General features: G+C 38.9%; 1 protein-coding gene and 1 pseudogene across 1 annotated transcript in view; both read left to right on the top strand.

Moving 5' to 3' along the window:
- Positions 1 to 15,712, top strand: part of HSPA4L (heat shock protein family A (Hsp70) member 4 like) — a 63,676-nt gene that overhangs the window by 42,800 nt on the left and 5,164 nt on the right. The window contains exons 18-19 of the mRNA XM_015475394.3: positions 5,751 to 5,870; positions 9,688 to 9,849. Of these exons, the coding sequence (XP_015330880.2) occupies positions 5,751 to 5,870; positions 9,688 to 9,849 (282 nt within the window). The remainder of the gene's footprint in view (positions 1 to 5,750; positions 5,871 to 9,687; positions 9,850 to 15,712) is intronic.
- LOC132342592 (large ribosomal subunit protein uL15-like) lies at positions 9,856 to 15,707 on the top strand (annotated as a pseudogene).

Genomic DNA, 15,712 nt, shown 5'->3' with positions numbered 1-15,712 from the left:
CGACTGATCTGATGATCTGTGTATTCTTGCCACCTCTTCTTAATATCTTCTGCTTCTGTTAGGTCCATACCATTTCTGTCCCTTATTTAACCCATCTTTGCATGAAATGTTCCCTTGGTATCTCTGATTTTCTTGAAGAGATCTCTAGACTTTCCTATTCTATTGTTTTCCTCTATTTCTTTGCATTGATCACTGAGGAAGGCTTTCCTATCTCTCCTTGCTGTTCTTTGGAACTCTGCATTCAAATGGGTATATCTTTCTTTTTCTCATTTGCTTTTCACTTTTCTTCTTTTCTTAGCTATTTGTAAGGCCTCCTCAGACAGCCATTTTGCCTTTTTGCATTTCTTTTCCATGGGGATGTTCTTGATCCCTGTCTCCTGTACAATGTCATAAGCCTCTGTCCATCGTTCTTCAGGCACTCTATCTATCAGATCTAATCCCTTGAATCTATTTGTCACTTCCCACTGTATAATCGTTAAGGGATTTGATTTAGGTCATACCTGAATGGTCTAGTGGTTTTCCCTACTTCCTTCAATATAAATCTGAATTTTGAAATACGGAGTTCATGATCTGAGCCACAGTCAGCTCCCGGTCTTGTTTTTACTGACTGTATAGAGCTTCTCCATCTTTGGCTGCAAAGAATACAATCTGATTTTGGTATTGACCATCTGGTGATGTCCATGTGTAGAGTCTTCTCTTGTGTTGTTGGAAGGAGGGTATTTGCTATAACCAGTGCGTTCTCTTGGCAAAACTCTGTTAGCCTTTGCCCTGCTTCATTTTGTACTCTAAGGCCAAATTTGCCTGTTACTCCAGGTATCTCTTGACTTCCTACTTTTGCATTCCAGTCCCCTATAATGAAGAGGACATCTTTTGGGGTGTTAGTTTTTGAAGGTCTTGTAGGTCTTCAGAGAACCATTCAACTTCAGCTTCTTCAGCATTACTGGTTGGGGCACAGACTTGGATTACTGTGATATTGAATGATTTGCCTTGGAAATGAACAGAGATTGTTCTGTTGTTTTTCAAATTGCACTCAAGAACTGCATTTTGGACTCTCTTGTTGACTATGAGGGCTACTCCATTTCTTCTAAGGGATTCTTGCCCACAGTAGATATAATGGTCATCTGAGTTAAATTCACCCATTCCAGTCTTCTAGTTCACTGGTTCCTAAAATGTTGATGTTCACTCTTCCCATCTCCTGTTTGACCACTTCCAATTAGCACATGACCAGAGTGTTAATATTACTCTTATATAAGCCATGATTTCTGAGATGTTGTTAAGAAGTGACTTGTCAACCTGACCCCTAACCCCTTATCCATTAGAGGAGTCGCTCGTGCTTTGCTTCTCTCCCCCTCGACTGCTCTGATTTTGAGGAGTTAACACACTGCCCTTTTGTATGTTCACACTCCTGGGGACACCAGGCCAAAAGAACTTCAAAAATAGTACCCCTGGTCTTCAGTGTCCTTTTAAAAAATAAATAAGGAGGTGTGTCCATCAGGTCCCCTTTTTCTAGGTCAGTGGTCAGACTTAAGAAAAAAACACTATTACTCTTTTCCTCCTGCTTGCCACCAAACCCTCAGCCCCCAACCTGGAAGAACAAAAAACAAAAAGCTTCAAAAGTGTAGAAGTTTAGATTGGAAGGATGACAGGAAATTTTAGTCTTTCCATCTTAGTGAGGATCATAGCTTTAATGTGCACATAAATAACCTGGGGCCTTTACTGAAATGCAAAAAATTCAGTATACCCAAGTTGGGTCCGTGATTCTGCATTTTTTATAAGCTTCCGAGAGATTCTGATGCTGCTGGTCCCTGAACCATTCTTTGAGTAGTGAGTAAATACACATATGCTAAGTGATGACATTAATAAAGACTTCTAGAGTATGGGGAAAGGCAGCCCTTTAGTGATGGGGAGGTTGAAGTGCAAAAGAATTTATGTAACTTGAAAGCAAAAGAAAATAAATGCACCAAATCTTCTCTATCCATTTATCTCTCGATGGAATCTAGGTTGTTTCCATGTCCTGGGTATTGTAATTTGTGCTGCAATGCATATTGGGGTACATGTAAAAAAAATTGTTTAAAGGTTAGTATCTTGGCAATAAATTACTTCCAAAGGGAATATTTAAAAAGCAACTTGAAAGCCTACGCTTATGAAAGCAAAACTAAGCTTTACCATATTTTAGCCTCTTGGTGTTTTTTACCCCTCATCTCCTTTAAAGGAATATATATATAAATTGGGCTGGAGGAAGAAGCCAGACAGCTGAGGCCAAGAGAAATAACTGAAAAGCCCAGAAGCTCCAAGAATGTATTATTTTGTTTCCAATATATACGTAACCATAGAAGTGAATGTTATAGAAGTTTTCACAGGCTTTACTATTTTTATAAGATGGCTTTTATAACTTACTCCCCTTTCAAAAACATTTACAATTGAAAGTACAATGAAAATAGACTAAATGCAGTATGGTATCCTGGAAAAGAAAAGGATGAAATCCAAATAATCTGCAGTTCAGTCAGTATTTAACAGTCATACACCAGTGTTGATTTCTTGGTTTTGACAAATGTTCCATAATGCTGTAAGATGCTAACATTAGAAAAAAGCAATAAAAGGTGCTTGGTTTACCATTGTTTGCTTTGTAACTTTTCTGAAAACCTAAAATTACTCTAAAATAAGCTGATTTTATTTATGTATGTAATGAATTCAGAAGAAAATATTTATCTTTTTTTCTAATGTACTCCCCTCCTCACAGTTACAGAGGCTGTTATAAAATTTAGACACTCTCTACTTCTATGCACCTGGGGTGAGGGGCCAAAGGGCTTTCTTGTTTTTAAGCACTATACTTAAAATACACATACTAATCTAATGAATAAATATGACATAAATAATAGTCAATAGGTATTAAATACCAGGAAATCCCAATAACCTGGTTGCATGTACAGAGTTATACGCATTATAAATATTTGAAATCAAGTTTCAAATACATTATTTCTGGATGCAGTATAGTTCTTATGGTTTTCTTAGTAGTTTTAAACTTTTAACACCCAACTTTAAAGAAATTAACATTCTTTGGATTTGAGAGGAATCGAAAGGTAATCTTAATGAATGAGAGGAGCACATACGATAGAGACATCCCTGTGTAGGATTGAATAAGCACATAACCACTGGAACTCATTTCCATGTAGGAAAATAAGAGGGGACAGATTTTGATCTGACCACCTTTCTTTCCTATTCATCTTCCTGTATTTGTTGTCATTCAGTTGCTAAATTGTGCCTGACACTTTTTGACCTCATGAATTGCAGCACACCAGGCTCCTCTAGGGTGCTGCAATAGAATGGGAAAGACTAGAGATCTCTTCAAGAAAATTAGAGATACCAAGGGAACATTTCATGCAAAGATGGGCTCGATAAAGGACAGAAATGGAATGGACCTAACAGAAGCAGAAGATATTAAGAAGAGGTGGCAAGAATACACAGAAGAACTGTACAAAAAGGTATTCACGACCCAGATAACCACGATAGTTTGATCACTCACCTAGAGCCAGACATCCTGGAATGTGAAATCAAGTGGGCCTTAGCAAGCATCACTAGTAACAAAGCTAGTGGAGGTGATGGAATTCCAGTTGAGCTATTTCGATGCTGTGAAAGTGGTACACTCAATAAGCCAGCAAATTTGGAAAAGTTAGCAGTGGCCACAGGACTGGAAAAGGTCAGTTTTCATTCCAATCCCTAAGAAAGGCAGTGCCAAAGAATGCTCAAACTACCGCACAATTACACTCATATCACATGCTAGCAAAGTAATGCTCAAAATTCTCCAAGCCAGGCTTCAATAATATATAAACCGTGAACTTCCAGATGTTAAAGCTGGTTTTAGAAAAGGCAGAGGAGGAGAAGGAAATGGCAACCCACTCCACTATTCTTGCCTAGAGAATCCCATGGACAGAGGAGCCTGGCAGGCTACAGTCCATAGGGTCACAAGAGTCAGACACGACTTAGCGACTAAACCACCAGTAATGTCTGAACTGGCAAATCAAGAAATGTATATATTAGTATGCCAGTTAAAGTTACAGTGGTAGCCTGTCAGAGGAAGTTAAAATAGAAAGGACTTGAGGAGGGTAGGGGAGCTTTACTTTCTTTTAACTTGCAATTGTGTGTGTTACTTCTAACGATAAAGCCAGTGTGACTACAAAATAAAGAAAACAAAAAACTGCAAAAAAAAAAAAAAAAAGGGCAGAGGAACCAGAGATCAAATTGCCAATATCCACTGGATCATCGAAAAAGCAAGAGAGTTCCAGAAAAACATCTATTTATTGACTACACCAAAGCCTTTGACTTTGTGGATCACAATAGACTATGGAAAATTCTGAAAGAGATGGGAATACCAGATCGCCTGACCTGCCTCTTGAGAAATCTGTATGCAGGTCAGGAAGCAACAGTTAGAACTGGACATGGAACAACAGACTGGTTCCAAATAGGAAAAGGAGTACGTCAAGGCTGTTTATTGTCACCCTGCTTACTTAACTTATATGCAGGGTACATCATGAGAAACGCTGGGCTGGATAAAGCACAAGCTGGAATCAAGATTGCTGGGAGAAATATCAATACCCTCAGATATGCAGATGACACCACCCTTATGGCAGAAAGCAAAGAAGAACTAACCTCCTGATGAAAGTGAAAGAGGAGAGTGAAAATGTTGGCTTAAAGCTCAGCATTCAGAAAACAAAGATCATGGCATCAGGTCCCATCATTTCACAGCAAATAGATGGAGAAACAGTGACAGACTCTATTTCTCAGGGCTCCAAAATCATTGCAAATGGTGACTGCAGTCATGAAATTAAAAGACGCTTACTCCTTGGAAGGAAAGTTATGGCCAACCTAGACAGCATATTGAAAAGCAGAGACATGACTTTGTCAACAAAGGTCCGTCTAGTCAAGGCTATGGTTTTTCCAGTAGTCATGTATGGATGTGAGAGTTGGACTGTAAAGAAAGGTGAGTGCCAAAGAATTAATGCTTTTGAACTGTGGTGTTGGAGAAGACTCTTGAGAGTCCCTTGGACTGCAAGGATATCCATCCAGTCCATCCTAAAGGAAATCAGTCCTGAATGTTCATTGGAAGGACTGATGTTGAAGCTGAAACTCCAGTACTTTAGCCACCTGATGCGAAATGCTGACTCATTTGAAAAGACCCTGATGCTGGGAAAGATTGAAGGCAGGAGGAGAAAGGGACAACAGAGAATGAGATGGTTGGATGGCATAACTGACTCAGTGAGGTGAGTTTGAGTGAAGTCTAGTTGGTAATGGACAGGGAGGCCTGGCGTGCTGCAGTCCATGGGGTCACAAAGAGCCAGACACAACTGAGCTGAACTGAGGCTACTCTGTCCTCTGCTATCTCCCAGAGTTTGCTCAAATTCACATCTATTGCCAGGTTCCTATGCAATATTGTTCTTTACATAATTGGACTTGACTTTCACCACCAGGCACATCCACAACTGAGCACTGTTTCCTCTTTGGCCCAGAAACTTCATTCTTTCTGGAGCTATGAATAAAGTTGCCCTCTGCTTTTCCCCAGTAGCATATTGGATACCTTCCAACCTGGGGCGAGGGGGGACTTATCTGCCAGTGTCATACCTTTTTGCCTTTTCATACTGTTCATGGGATTCTCAAGGCAAGGACAGTGGAGTGGGTTGCCATTTCCTCCTCCAGCGGACCACAATAAAAGTTGTTTTCTGTTAATAACGTTTTCTTTTTAAAAAACTTCACAGAAATATGGCCAGCCTATTCAAGTAAGGTACATGGAACATGAAGAAAGACCAAAAGCTTTAAACGACTTGGGAAAAAAGATCCAACTTGTCATGAAAGTGATAGAAGCATACAGAAACAAGGTATTAAAACTCAAAGTAAATTGGTGGTAATGGTAATGTGTGTGGTATGCAGAGGATGGGGTAAATCTTAAAAGTTCTCAACTGCAGAGCGGTTGTTGCTACCAAAGTGCAGTTGTGTGGTTTTAATCTTTTAGAATTCCCTGAATTAGTCCAGTGAACAAATTCATTGTTTTCTTCTTAGGGATTTCATTATTGATACAGTGAAAAAGAGGTTTTGTTGAGCCTTTTTTTACTGGCATCTTTGAAACCGGACTCTGCCAGCATTCCTTTTGTCCCTTGGTGCCTCTTTTGGTTGCTCTTGGTCTTCCAGTCTTTTGCTTATCTGTAACTCCCATGTCCTTTATTCTTTTATATTTGTGCCCAGATCTGTCTTATTACTCTTAGCCTTTCCACTGTTTTTTAGCCTCAAATATTTAGTTATATAAAAGTTAGCTGCATTTGGATGTAACAGTAAGATTTGACAAAATTAAACTGATTTTTTTTCCCTCTAAAGGAGAGGGCAGCAAACTTTTCCTTTATTTTTTTTTAAATTTTATTTTTAAACTTTACATAATTGTATTAGTTTTGCCAAATATCAAAATGAATCCATCACAGGTATACATGTGCTCCCCATCCTGAACCCTCCTCCCTCCTCCCTCCCCATACCATCCCTCTGGGTCGTCCCAGTGCACTAGCCCCAAGCATCCAGTATCGTGCATTGAACCTGGACTGGCATCTCGTTTCATACATGATATTTTACATGTTTCAATGCCATTCTCCCAAATCTTCCCACTCTCTCCCTCTCCCACAGAGTCCATAAGACTGTTCCATACATCAGTGTCTCTTTTGCTGTCTCGTACACAGGGTTATTGTTATCTTTCTAAATTCCATATATATGCGTTAGTATACTGTATTGGTGTTTTTCCTTCTGGCTTACTTCACTCTGTATAATAGGCTCCAGTTTCATCCACCTCATTAGAACTGATTCAAATGTATTCTTTGTAATGGCTGAGTAATACTCCATTGTGTATATGTACCACTGCTTTCTTATCCATTCATCTGCTGATGGACATCTAGGTTGCTTCCATGTCCTGGCTATTATAAACAGTGCTGCGATGAACATTGGGGTACACATGTCTCTTTCCCTTCTGGTTTCCTCAGTGTGTATGCCCAGCAGTGGGATTGCTGGATCATAAGGCAGTTCTATTTTCAGTTTTTTAAGGAATCTCCACACTGTCCTCCATAGTGGCTGTACTAGTTTGCATTCCCACCAACAGTGTAAGAGGGTTCCCTTTTCTCCACACCCTCTCCAACATTTATTATTTGTAGACTTTCGGATCGCAGCCATTCTGTTTTATTATTTGTAGACTTTTGGATCGCAGCCATTCTGCGAGAGGGTGGCAAACTTTTCCTTTAAATGAACAAATAACATTTTAGGTTCTGCAGGCCTACTATATACACTCAACTTGGCTGTTGTAGTGCAAGAGCAAATACACAAGTTTGTAAACGAATGGGCGTGGTAGTATTCCAGAATAACTTTATTAAACTCAGCAGGTTTAATTTTCCCTTCAGGACAGGTTTTCTGTGTGTGTGCTCAGTCATGTGACCCTTTGTGACCCTGTGGACTGTGACCCACCAGGCTCCTCTGTCCATGGGATTTCCCCAGCAAGAATACTGGAGCAGGTTGCCATTTCCTCCTCCAGGGCATCTTCCTGACCCAGGGATCGAACCCCAGTCTCCTGCATCTTCTACACTGCAGGCAGATTCTTTACCACTGAGCCACCAGGGAGCCCCCAAGTTTGCCGATTAAAATTTTAAATATTCACCGTAATTCCCCCAGATTTTATCACTGATGTTAAAACTCCATCAGTGGGCTGGAGAGACCAGCACCAAAGGTTTAGGGGAGGGCATTATCATAGTTTACATTTATCAAGCACTTACTAAATTTTGAGCACTTTGCATGGATTACCTCAGTTCTGACAAGAATGTTATTTTATAGGAAAATAGCAGTGCTTAAGCAACTTGTGAAGTAGTGATGTAGTCAGGATAAAATCTAAGCAGTCTAAAATCAACATACAAACCCTTAACAGCTACACTGTTTTTCACTACACAGTGTGGGAAAGGTGGTTACTTATTTTAGAAATAAAAGATTTGTACATTTTTTAAGATAGAGTGCAATCCAACCAACCTAAAGGAATAATCCAGGTACCAATCAATTGTGAATGTGCCTGCCAACGTCAGTGTCCATACAGGTACAAATAGAATGTAAGGATAATGGAAAAGAAGGAACAAGCAGACAAATAGAAACACCAAGAATATTTCAAATCTGGTATTGGAGGGTCTGTTTATTATTATTACAACCTAGTGTTTGCCATGCTGTCAAAAGCTTCCTGAAGATGCTGTAAACTGTTATTCAGAGCAAGGCAAGACTTCACTTATGCTCAAGAATTTTGAGTTTATTATGTTCCATGCTCTCTTCAAGGTGCTGGAACTACAGCATCAAACAAAACATTGAACTTATTCTAATATGTTTGTGGGAAAAGATCGACAGTAATGGGTTAGTGAAGTCAGATGGTGCTAACAGCTGTGGGAAAAGTAAGGGACTGCCAGAGGTGGAGACTTGTCAGAAAGGCAGACTAATAAGATGACATCATTTGAGGGGAGAATTAAAGGAGCTGAGGGAGGGTTCAAGATGTATGATAATTGTAAGAAAAATGTTCTAAAAGTAGGGGTGGGGACAGGAAGCAATTGCAAAATCTCAAGGAAAGGAAGTGCTGGAGTAACAGCAAGGAACCCAAGGGGACTCAAAACAGTAGGGGTGGGGTTATTAGTTCCCAGATCATGCAGGGCCCAGGGCCCATTATAAAAGCTTGGTTTTTACCCTGAGATAGGAGTCCATTGGAGGCTTCTGAACAGAGGAGCAGCATGATTTAAGTCTAAAGAAGCAGAAAGACTAGTTAAATCATTAGAATAGCACAGGCAAGAAGTGACGGAACCCTAAGCCTGGACAGTGGAAGGGGAAGAAGTGGCTGGAATTCTGCATATACTTTGAAGGCAGGGCTGATAATTTTTATGTAGATAAAACAGAAAGAGGAGTCAAAATAACTTTAAGGATTTTCGGCCTGAAAGGATAAAGTTGTTAATTACTAAGATGAGCAAAACCTGGAAGAGTAGATAGGGAGGTAATAGTGAATTTGAAACACAGGTAAGTTGTTTCAAACTTTTCAAATAAGAATTCAAGTTGGAAGTTGGATAGAGTTGGGAGTTCAGGGAAAATGTTCAGGCTAGAGATTTTTTAAAAGTATGTAGACAGATGGATGGGGAGGAGATCCTCCTTCCGTATGTTGCACCATCACTTCTTTCTGTTTTGAGACCACCAGTCTAAACCATGACTTCTTAGATTGTCTTCTACATGTGACAGCTGCAGGTGTCTTTTTCAATTTTATTTTTCATTTCTCCTTATCAACAACTTAATCAGAGTCTGCTGTATAGAGTCAGAATTTTCTGTCTAGCTTGCTTGTGCCTACTTACCTTATTTCATTTTACTCCTTGACTGATTTAATTCCATGCAGCTTCTTTCTGAAAACTACTTTTCAGTTTTAATATTCTTCACAAGTCATTCCTTTCCAAACCTGACTTCTTCAGAAGGCCTTTCCTCTTAAAAAGGCATACTGATTTTTCTCTCTGTTTCTTCAGTTCTATGTAATTTGTAAATGGCTTCTTCATGTGAGTATGTGTGAGATACACAATAAGAGTCTAAATCGTTTACTCAGAAATTATTAATAAGTTGGTGCTTATTGAAAAACCTCTCATTAAGTTTTTTTTTTTTCCCTAATAGGATGAAAGATACGATCATTTGGATCCTGCTGAAATTGAAAAGGTTGAAAAACATATCAGTGAAGCCATGAGTTGGCTGAACAGTAAGATGAATGCACAGAACAAACTAAGTCTCACTCAAGATCCTGTGGTGAAAGTTTCAGAAATAGTTGCAAAGTCAAAGGTAAGAAACTATAAACTTCTGTTTTATAATGGATTCAGTCACTAAAATTTTTTAATGGGAGCCATACTCTGAGAAGTAATCAACTTACAGAAAAACAGAAATAGGAATTTGAGGCTAATCTTTAATTTGGGGGGGGGGTAAAAAGATTCTAGGTGGATCATGTTTCTTGATTTAATTAGTCTTACACACAAAACAGCTTTTAGATTTTAAGTGTAAAATAAAGCAATAAAATAAAACAATGCAACAACTAAAGATTATGTCTGATTTTTCTAGGCTAGATAAAACTTTTGAATCTCCATTCTAAAACCACGGTATATGCTTGTTTTTGACATAGTTTGAAATGTATAAAATTTCATGGTAAAATCTTACTTCGGAGATAAACTTTCCATGTTAAAACGTGTTACTACTGAAAATGTCAAAAGTTACAGAAAACATCATGAAAAACATGGGGATAAACTTTATAATAAAGATCAGTATCTAAGTAGAAAAATAAGACATTGGAAAAACAGCTGACAAAGAAATACATGTCTAAAAAACATGAAAAGATACTCATCTTTGTTACTAATCTAAGAAATGCAAATTTCTTTTCTCTGATTTGGTTATTTGTTTACATTTACAATCTTTGCCATAATTGCCAAGGGTGTGAAGAAATGGACACCTTTCCCTGAGCAGTTTGGTTATATTTGTTACTGCTTTTTTCTGGGAAATCATTTCAAATGTATAGAAATTTAAAATGAGTTTACCTTTAATGCAGAAATAACAATTCTAGGAATTCACTTTGACTATTGCATAAGTATATAAACCCCTGCTTATGATACCAAAAACCTGGCAGCAACCTAAATACCTATCAGTAAGAAATTAGATAAACTGATGCATATACATTATAATAGTTAACCATAGTGTTTAATAAAGATAAATATTATTTTGCAGATTTAATTTTGGCTGCTTTGGGTGTTTGTTGCTGTGCATGGGCTTTTCTCTGGTTGGGGTGAGCAGGGGCAACTCTCCTTATGGTGTGTGGGCTTCTCGTTGCAGAGCACAGGCTTCAGTAGCTGTAGTGTATGGGCTTAGTTAGTGGCTTGTGGGCTCTAGAGCACAGGCTCAATAGTCGTGGTACACAAGCTTAGATGCTTTGCAGCTGTGAGATCCTCCCAGACCAGGGATTGAACCTGATGTGTCCCCTGCACTGGCAAATAGATTCTTAGCTATTAGACCATCAGGGAAGCCCAGTACATATATTGAGATAAAAGATTTATGCATGATGCATGAAAAAGGATTACAGAATCTAAATTAAAGTTATCTCACTATAAATTAGCATGTTCATTAAGATTTGTATGTTTGGATATATGTGTGCATGGACATATATCTAGAAGGATGTTCACCAAAAGGCTAATAATCTAGAGATGGTAGCTTAGTGGGTAAAGAATCTGCCTGCAGTGCAGGAGACCAGGGTTCAATTGCTAGGTTGGGAAAATCCCCTGGAGAAGGAAAAGTTAAACCATTCCATTGCCTAGAAATCCCATGGACAGAGGAGCCTAGCAGGCTACAGTCCATGTGGTAGCAAGAGTCAGATACAGCTTAGCAACTACACCACTACCACCAGAGGAGATGGAATATCAGGTGATTTTTTAAAGTCTGGTTCAGTATGCTCATAGGTATTTGATTTATTTTAAAAACAGGTTTGGGTTTTTTTTTATTGGAGTATATTTGATTGACAGCATTATAAGTGTATATGCAGTGATTCAATATTTTTACAGATTTTACTTCATTTAAAGTTATTCTAAAATATTGGCTATATTCTGTTATACAGTGTATCCTTGTAGCTTATTTCTTTTATACATATTTGTTTGTATCTCTTACTCCTGTATCCTTATCTTGTCCCTCACTTCCCTCTCCCCACTGGTAACCTCTAGTTTATTCTCTGTCTTTTTTTCTGTTGCTGTTATATTCATTTATTTTTTAGATTACACATGTAAGTAATAAGATATAGTATTTGTCTCTCTGTAAGCATAATACCCTCCAGTAACATCAATGTTGCTGCAGACAGCAAGTTTTCATTCTTCATTCTTTTTATTCCATTGTATACATATGCTACATCTTTGTCTGTTCATCTGTTTATGGACACGTAGGTTGCTTCCACATGTTAGCTATTGTAAATAATGCTGCTAGGAACACTGGTGTGCATGTGTGTTTTCAAATTAGTTTTTCATTTATTTCTGGATACTGAGGAGTAGAGTTGCTGGATCGATCATATAGTAATTCAACTTTTAGCTTTTTTAGGAACCTCCATACTGTTTTCTATAATGGCTATACCAATTTACATTTCCACTAGAAATGTACATAGAGTTCCCTTTTCTCCATATCCTTACCAAAATGTTATTTGTGTTCTTTTTGAACACAGTCATTCTGACAGGTATGAGACATATCATTGTGATTTTGATTTGCATTTTTCTGATGAATAGTGATGTTGAGCAACTTCTGTGCCAAACTGGGGTTTTTTTTTAATAATAAAGCAGTAAGAGTTATTTTCCTTTTTGAGAAAGTTTTACAGAGAATCTATTATAACTTACTCCTAACCAGGTGAGAGGCAGAGTGTGACAAGAACAGTTTGCCAACTAAAACATTCCCCCAGGATGTTACCTCCTATTTTCCCACCCCACCCAATTTCTGTGACACTGGTCTTGAAAGAATATAAAGTGTTTCAGTAGCATTACTGAAATGGTCTTTTATTTCTGTAAAAACCAAGGATATAATATCTGAAATAATTATTAAGTTGAATTTACTTCCATGGCTTATTTTTCCTTCGACAGAAAAAGCTACTGTTTTCCAAAGTGAAGTTAGTGTATACTACCAAGACAGGGATCAAGACCATCCCCAAGGAAAAGAAATGCAAAAAATCAAAATGCCTGTCTGGGGAGGCCTTACAAATAGCTGTAAAAAGAAGAGAAGCAAAAAGCAAAGGAGAAAAGAAAGATATAAGCATCTGAATGCAGAGTTCCAAAGAATAACAAAGAGAGATAAGAAAGCCTTCTTCAGCGATAAATGCAAAGAAATAGAGGAAAACCACAGAATGGGAAAGACTAGAGATCTCTTTAAGAAAATTAGAGATACCAAGGGGACATTTCATGCACAGATGGGCTCGATAAAGGACGGAAATGGTATGGACCTAACAGAAGCAGAAGATATTCAGAAGAGATGGCAAGAATACACAGAAGAACTGTAAAAAAAAGATGTTCATGACCCAGATAATCACAATGGTGTGATCACTGACCTAGAGCCAGGCATCCTGGAATGTGAAGTCCAGTGGGCCTTAGAAAGCATCACTAGGGCTCTTTCGTCTAGGCTGCCGACATGCCATCCAGACTAAGGAAGACCCAGAAACTTAGGGGCCACGTGAGCCATGGCCACGGCCGCATCGGCAAACACCGGAAACACCCGGGAGGCCAAGGTAATGCTGGTGGCATGCATCATCACAGGATCAACTTCGACAAGTATCACCCAGGATACTTTGGGAAAGTTGGTATGAGGCATTACCACTTAAGAGGAACCAGAGTTTCTGCCTGACTGTCAATCTTGATAAATTGTGGACCATGGTTAGTGAGCAGTCACGAGTAAATGCTGCCAAGAACAAGACAGGAGCTGCTCCTGTCATTGATGTGGTGCGATCAGGTTACTACAAATATCTGGGGAAAGGAAAGCTCCCAAAGCAGCCTGTCATTGTGAAGGCCAAATTCTTCAGCAGAAGAGCTGAGGAGAAGATTAAGGGTGTAGGTGGGGCCTGTGTCCTGGTGGCTTGAAGCCACATGCTGGGAAATTAATTAAATGTTAAGTGCTTTTCTCTTAAAAAAACAAAAAAGAAAGCATCACTAGGAACAAAGCTAGTGGAGGTAATGTAATTCCAGTTGAGCTATTTCAAATCCTAAAAGATGATGCTGTGAAAGTGCTGCACTCAGTAAGCCAGCAAATTTGGAAAACTCAGCAGTGGCCACAGGACTGGAAAAGATCAGTTTTCATTCTAATCCCAAAGAAAGGCAATGCCAAAGAATGCTCAAACTACCACACAATTGCACTCATCTCACACGCTAGTAAAGTAATGCTCAAAATTCTCCAAGCCAGGCTTCAGCAATACGTGAACTGTGAACTTCCTGATGTTCAAGCTTGTTTTAGAAAAGGCAGAGGAACCAGAGATCAAATTGCCAACATCCGCTGGATCATGGAAGAAGCAAGAGAGTTCCAGAAAAACATCTATTTCTGCTTTATTGACTATGCTAAAGCCTTTGACTGTGTGGATCACAATAAACTGTGGAAAATTTTGAAAGATATGGGAATACCAGACCACCTGACCTGCCTCTTGAGCAATCTGTATGCAGGTCAGGAAGCAACAGTTAGAACTGGACATGGAACAACAGACTGGTTCCAAATAGGAAAAGGAGTACGTCAAGGCTGTATATTGTCACCCTGCTTATTTAACTTATATGCAGAGTACATCGTGAGAAACGCTGGGCTGAGAGCAGCACAAGCTGGAATCAAGATTGCCGGGAGAAATATCAATAACCTCAGATATGCAGATGACACCACCCTTATGGCAGAAAGTGAAGAGGAACTCAAAAGCCTCTTGATCAAAGTGAAAGAGGAGAGTGAAAAAGCTGGCTTAAAGCTCAACATTCAGAAAACGAAGATCATGGCATCTGGTCCCATCACTTCATGGGAAATAGATGGAGAAACAGTGGAAAGTGTCAGACTTTATTTTTTTGGGCTCCAAAATCACTGCAGATGGTGACTGCAGCCATGAAATTAAAAGACACTTACTCCTTGGAAGGAAAGTTATGACCAACCTAGATAGCATATTGAAAAGCAGAGACATTACTTTGCCAACAAAGGTCCGTCTACTCGAGGCTATGGTTTTTCCTGTGGTCATGTACGGATGTGAGAGTTGGACTGTAAAGAAAGGTGAGCCCCAAAGAATTGATGCTTTTGAACTGTGGTGTTGGAGAAGACTCTTGAGAGTCCCTTGGACTGCAAGGAGATCCAACCAGTCCATTCTGAAGATCAGCCCTGGGATTCCTTTGGAAGGAATGATGCTAAAGCTGAAACTCCAGTATTTTGGCCACCTCATGCGAGGAGTTGACTCAATGGAAAAAGACTCTGATGCTGGGAGGGTTTGGGGGCAGAAGGATGAGAGGACGACTGAGGATGAGATGTCTGGATGGCATCACTGACTCGATGGACGTGAGTCTGAGTGAACTCTGGGAGTTGGTGATGGATAGCAAGGCCTGGCGTGCTGCGATTCATGGGGTCGCAAAGAGTCAGACACGACTGAGCAACTGAACTGAACTGAAAATAGTTTTCAAGTAATTTTGAGAAATTTTAACTTATGAAATAGGTGCTATGTGACATACTTCTCATAACAGAGCTTTAGGCCTAATTTAAAGGAATGAATTAAAAATTATTCCTAGGAATTCCCTGGCATTCCAGTGGTTAGAACTTTGTGCTCTCACTGCCAAGGACCCCAAGTTCAGTCCCTGATCAGGGGGTTCTGAATGCCGTGTGTCATGGCCAAAATAAATAAATATATAAAGATTATCCCTACCAAAATAAATTATGAGGAAGAAATTTAGTAACAATAAATACAGAATGTATTATTATATCAAAGACAGAATAGTATCTTAAACCACTGACATACACTAGCCAAGAAGGTAAATAATTCATTAAGGTATTTTAAGAATTAGTTGGTTATCTAGCTGAGCTAACAGCTATTCAACAATGTGGAATTATGTGGAAATTTAGAAATTATATGTGAACTTCAGAAAGTTAGTGGTAACTTGTTAAATTATGTTAATATAATTAATTTTCTTCATGTCTT

Source organism: Bos taurus, chromosome 17 (genome assembly GCF_002263795.3).
Source record: "Bos taurus isolate L1 Dominette 01449 registration number 42190680 breed Hereford chromosome 17, ARS-UCD2.0, whole genome shotgun sequence".
Taxonomy (NCBI): Eukaryota; Metazoa; Chordata; class Mammalia; order Artiodactyla; family Bovidae; genus Bos; species Bos taurus.
This window is presented reverse-complemented; position numbering and strand designations above follow the sequence as displayed.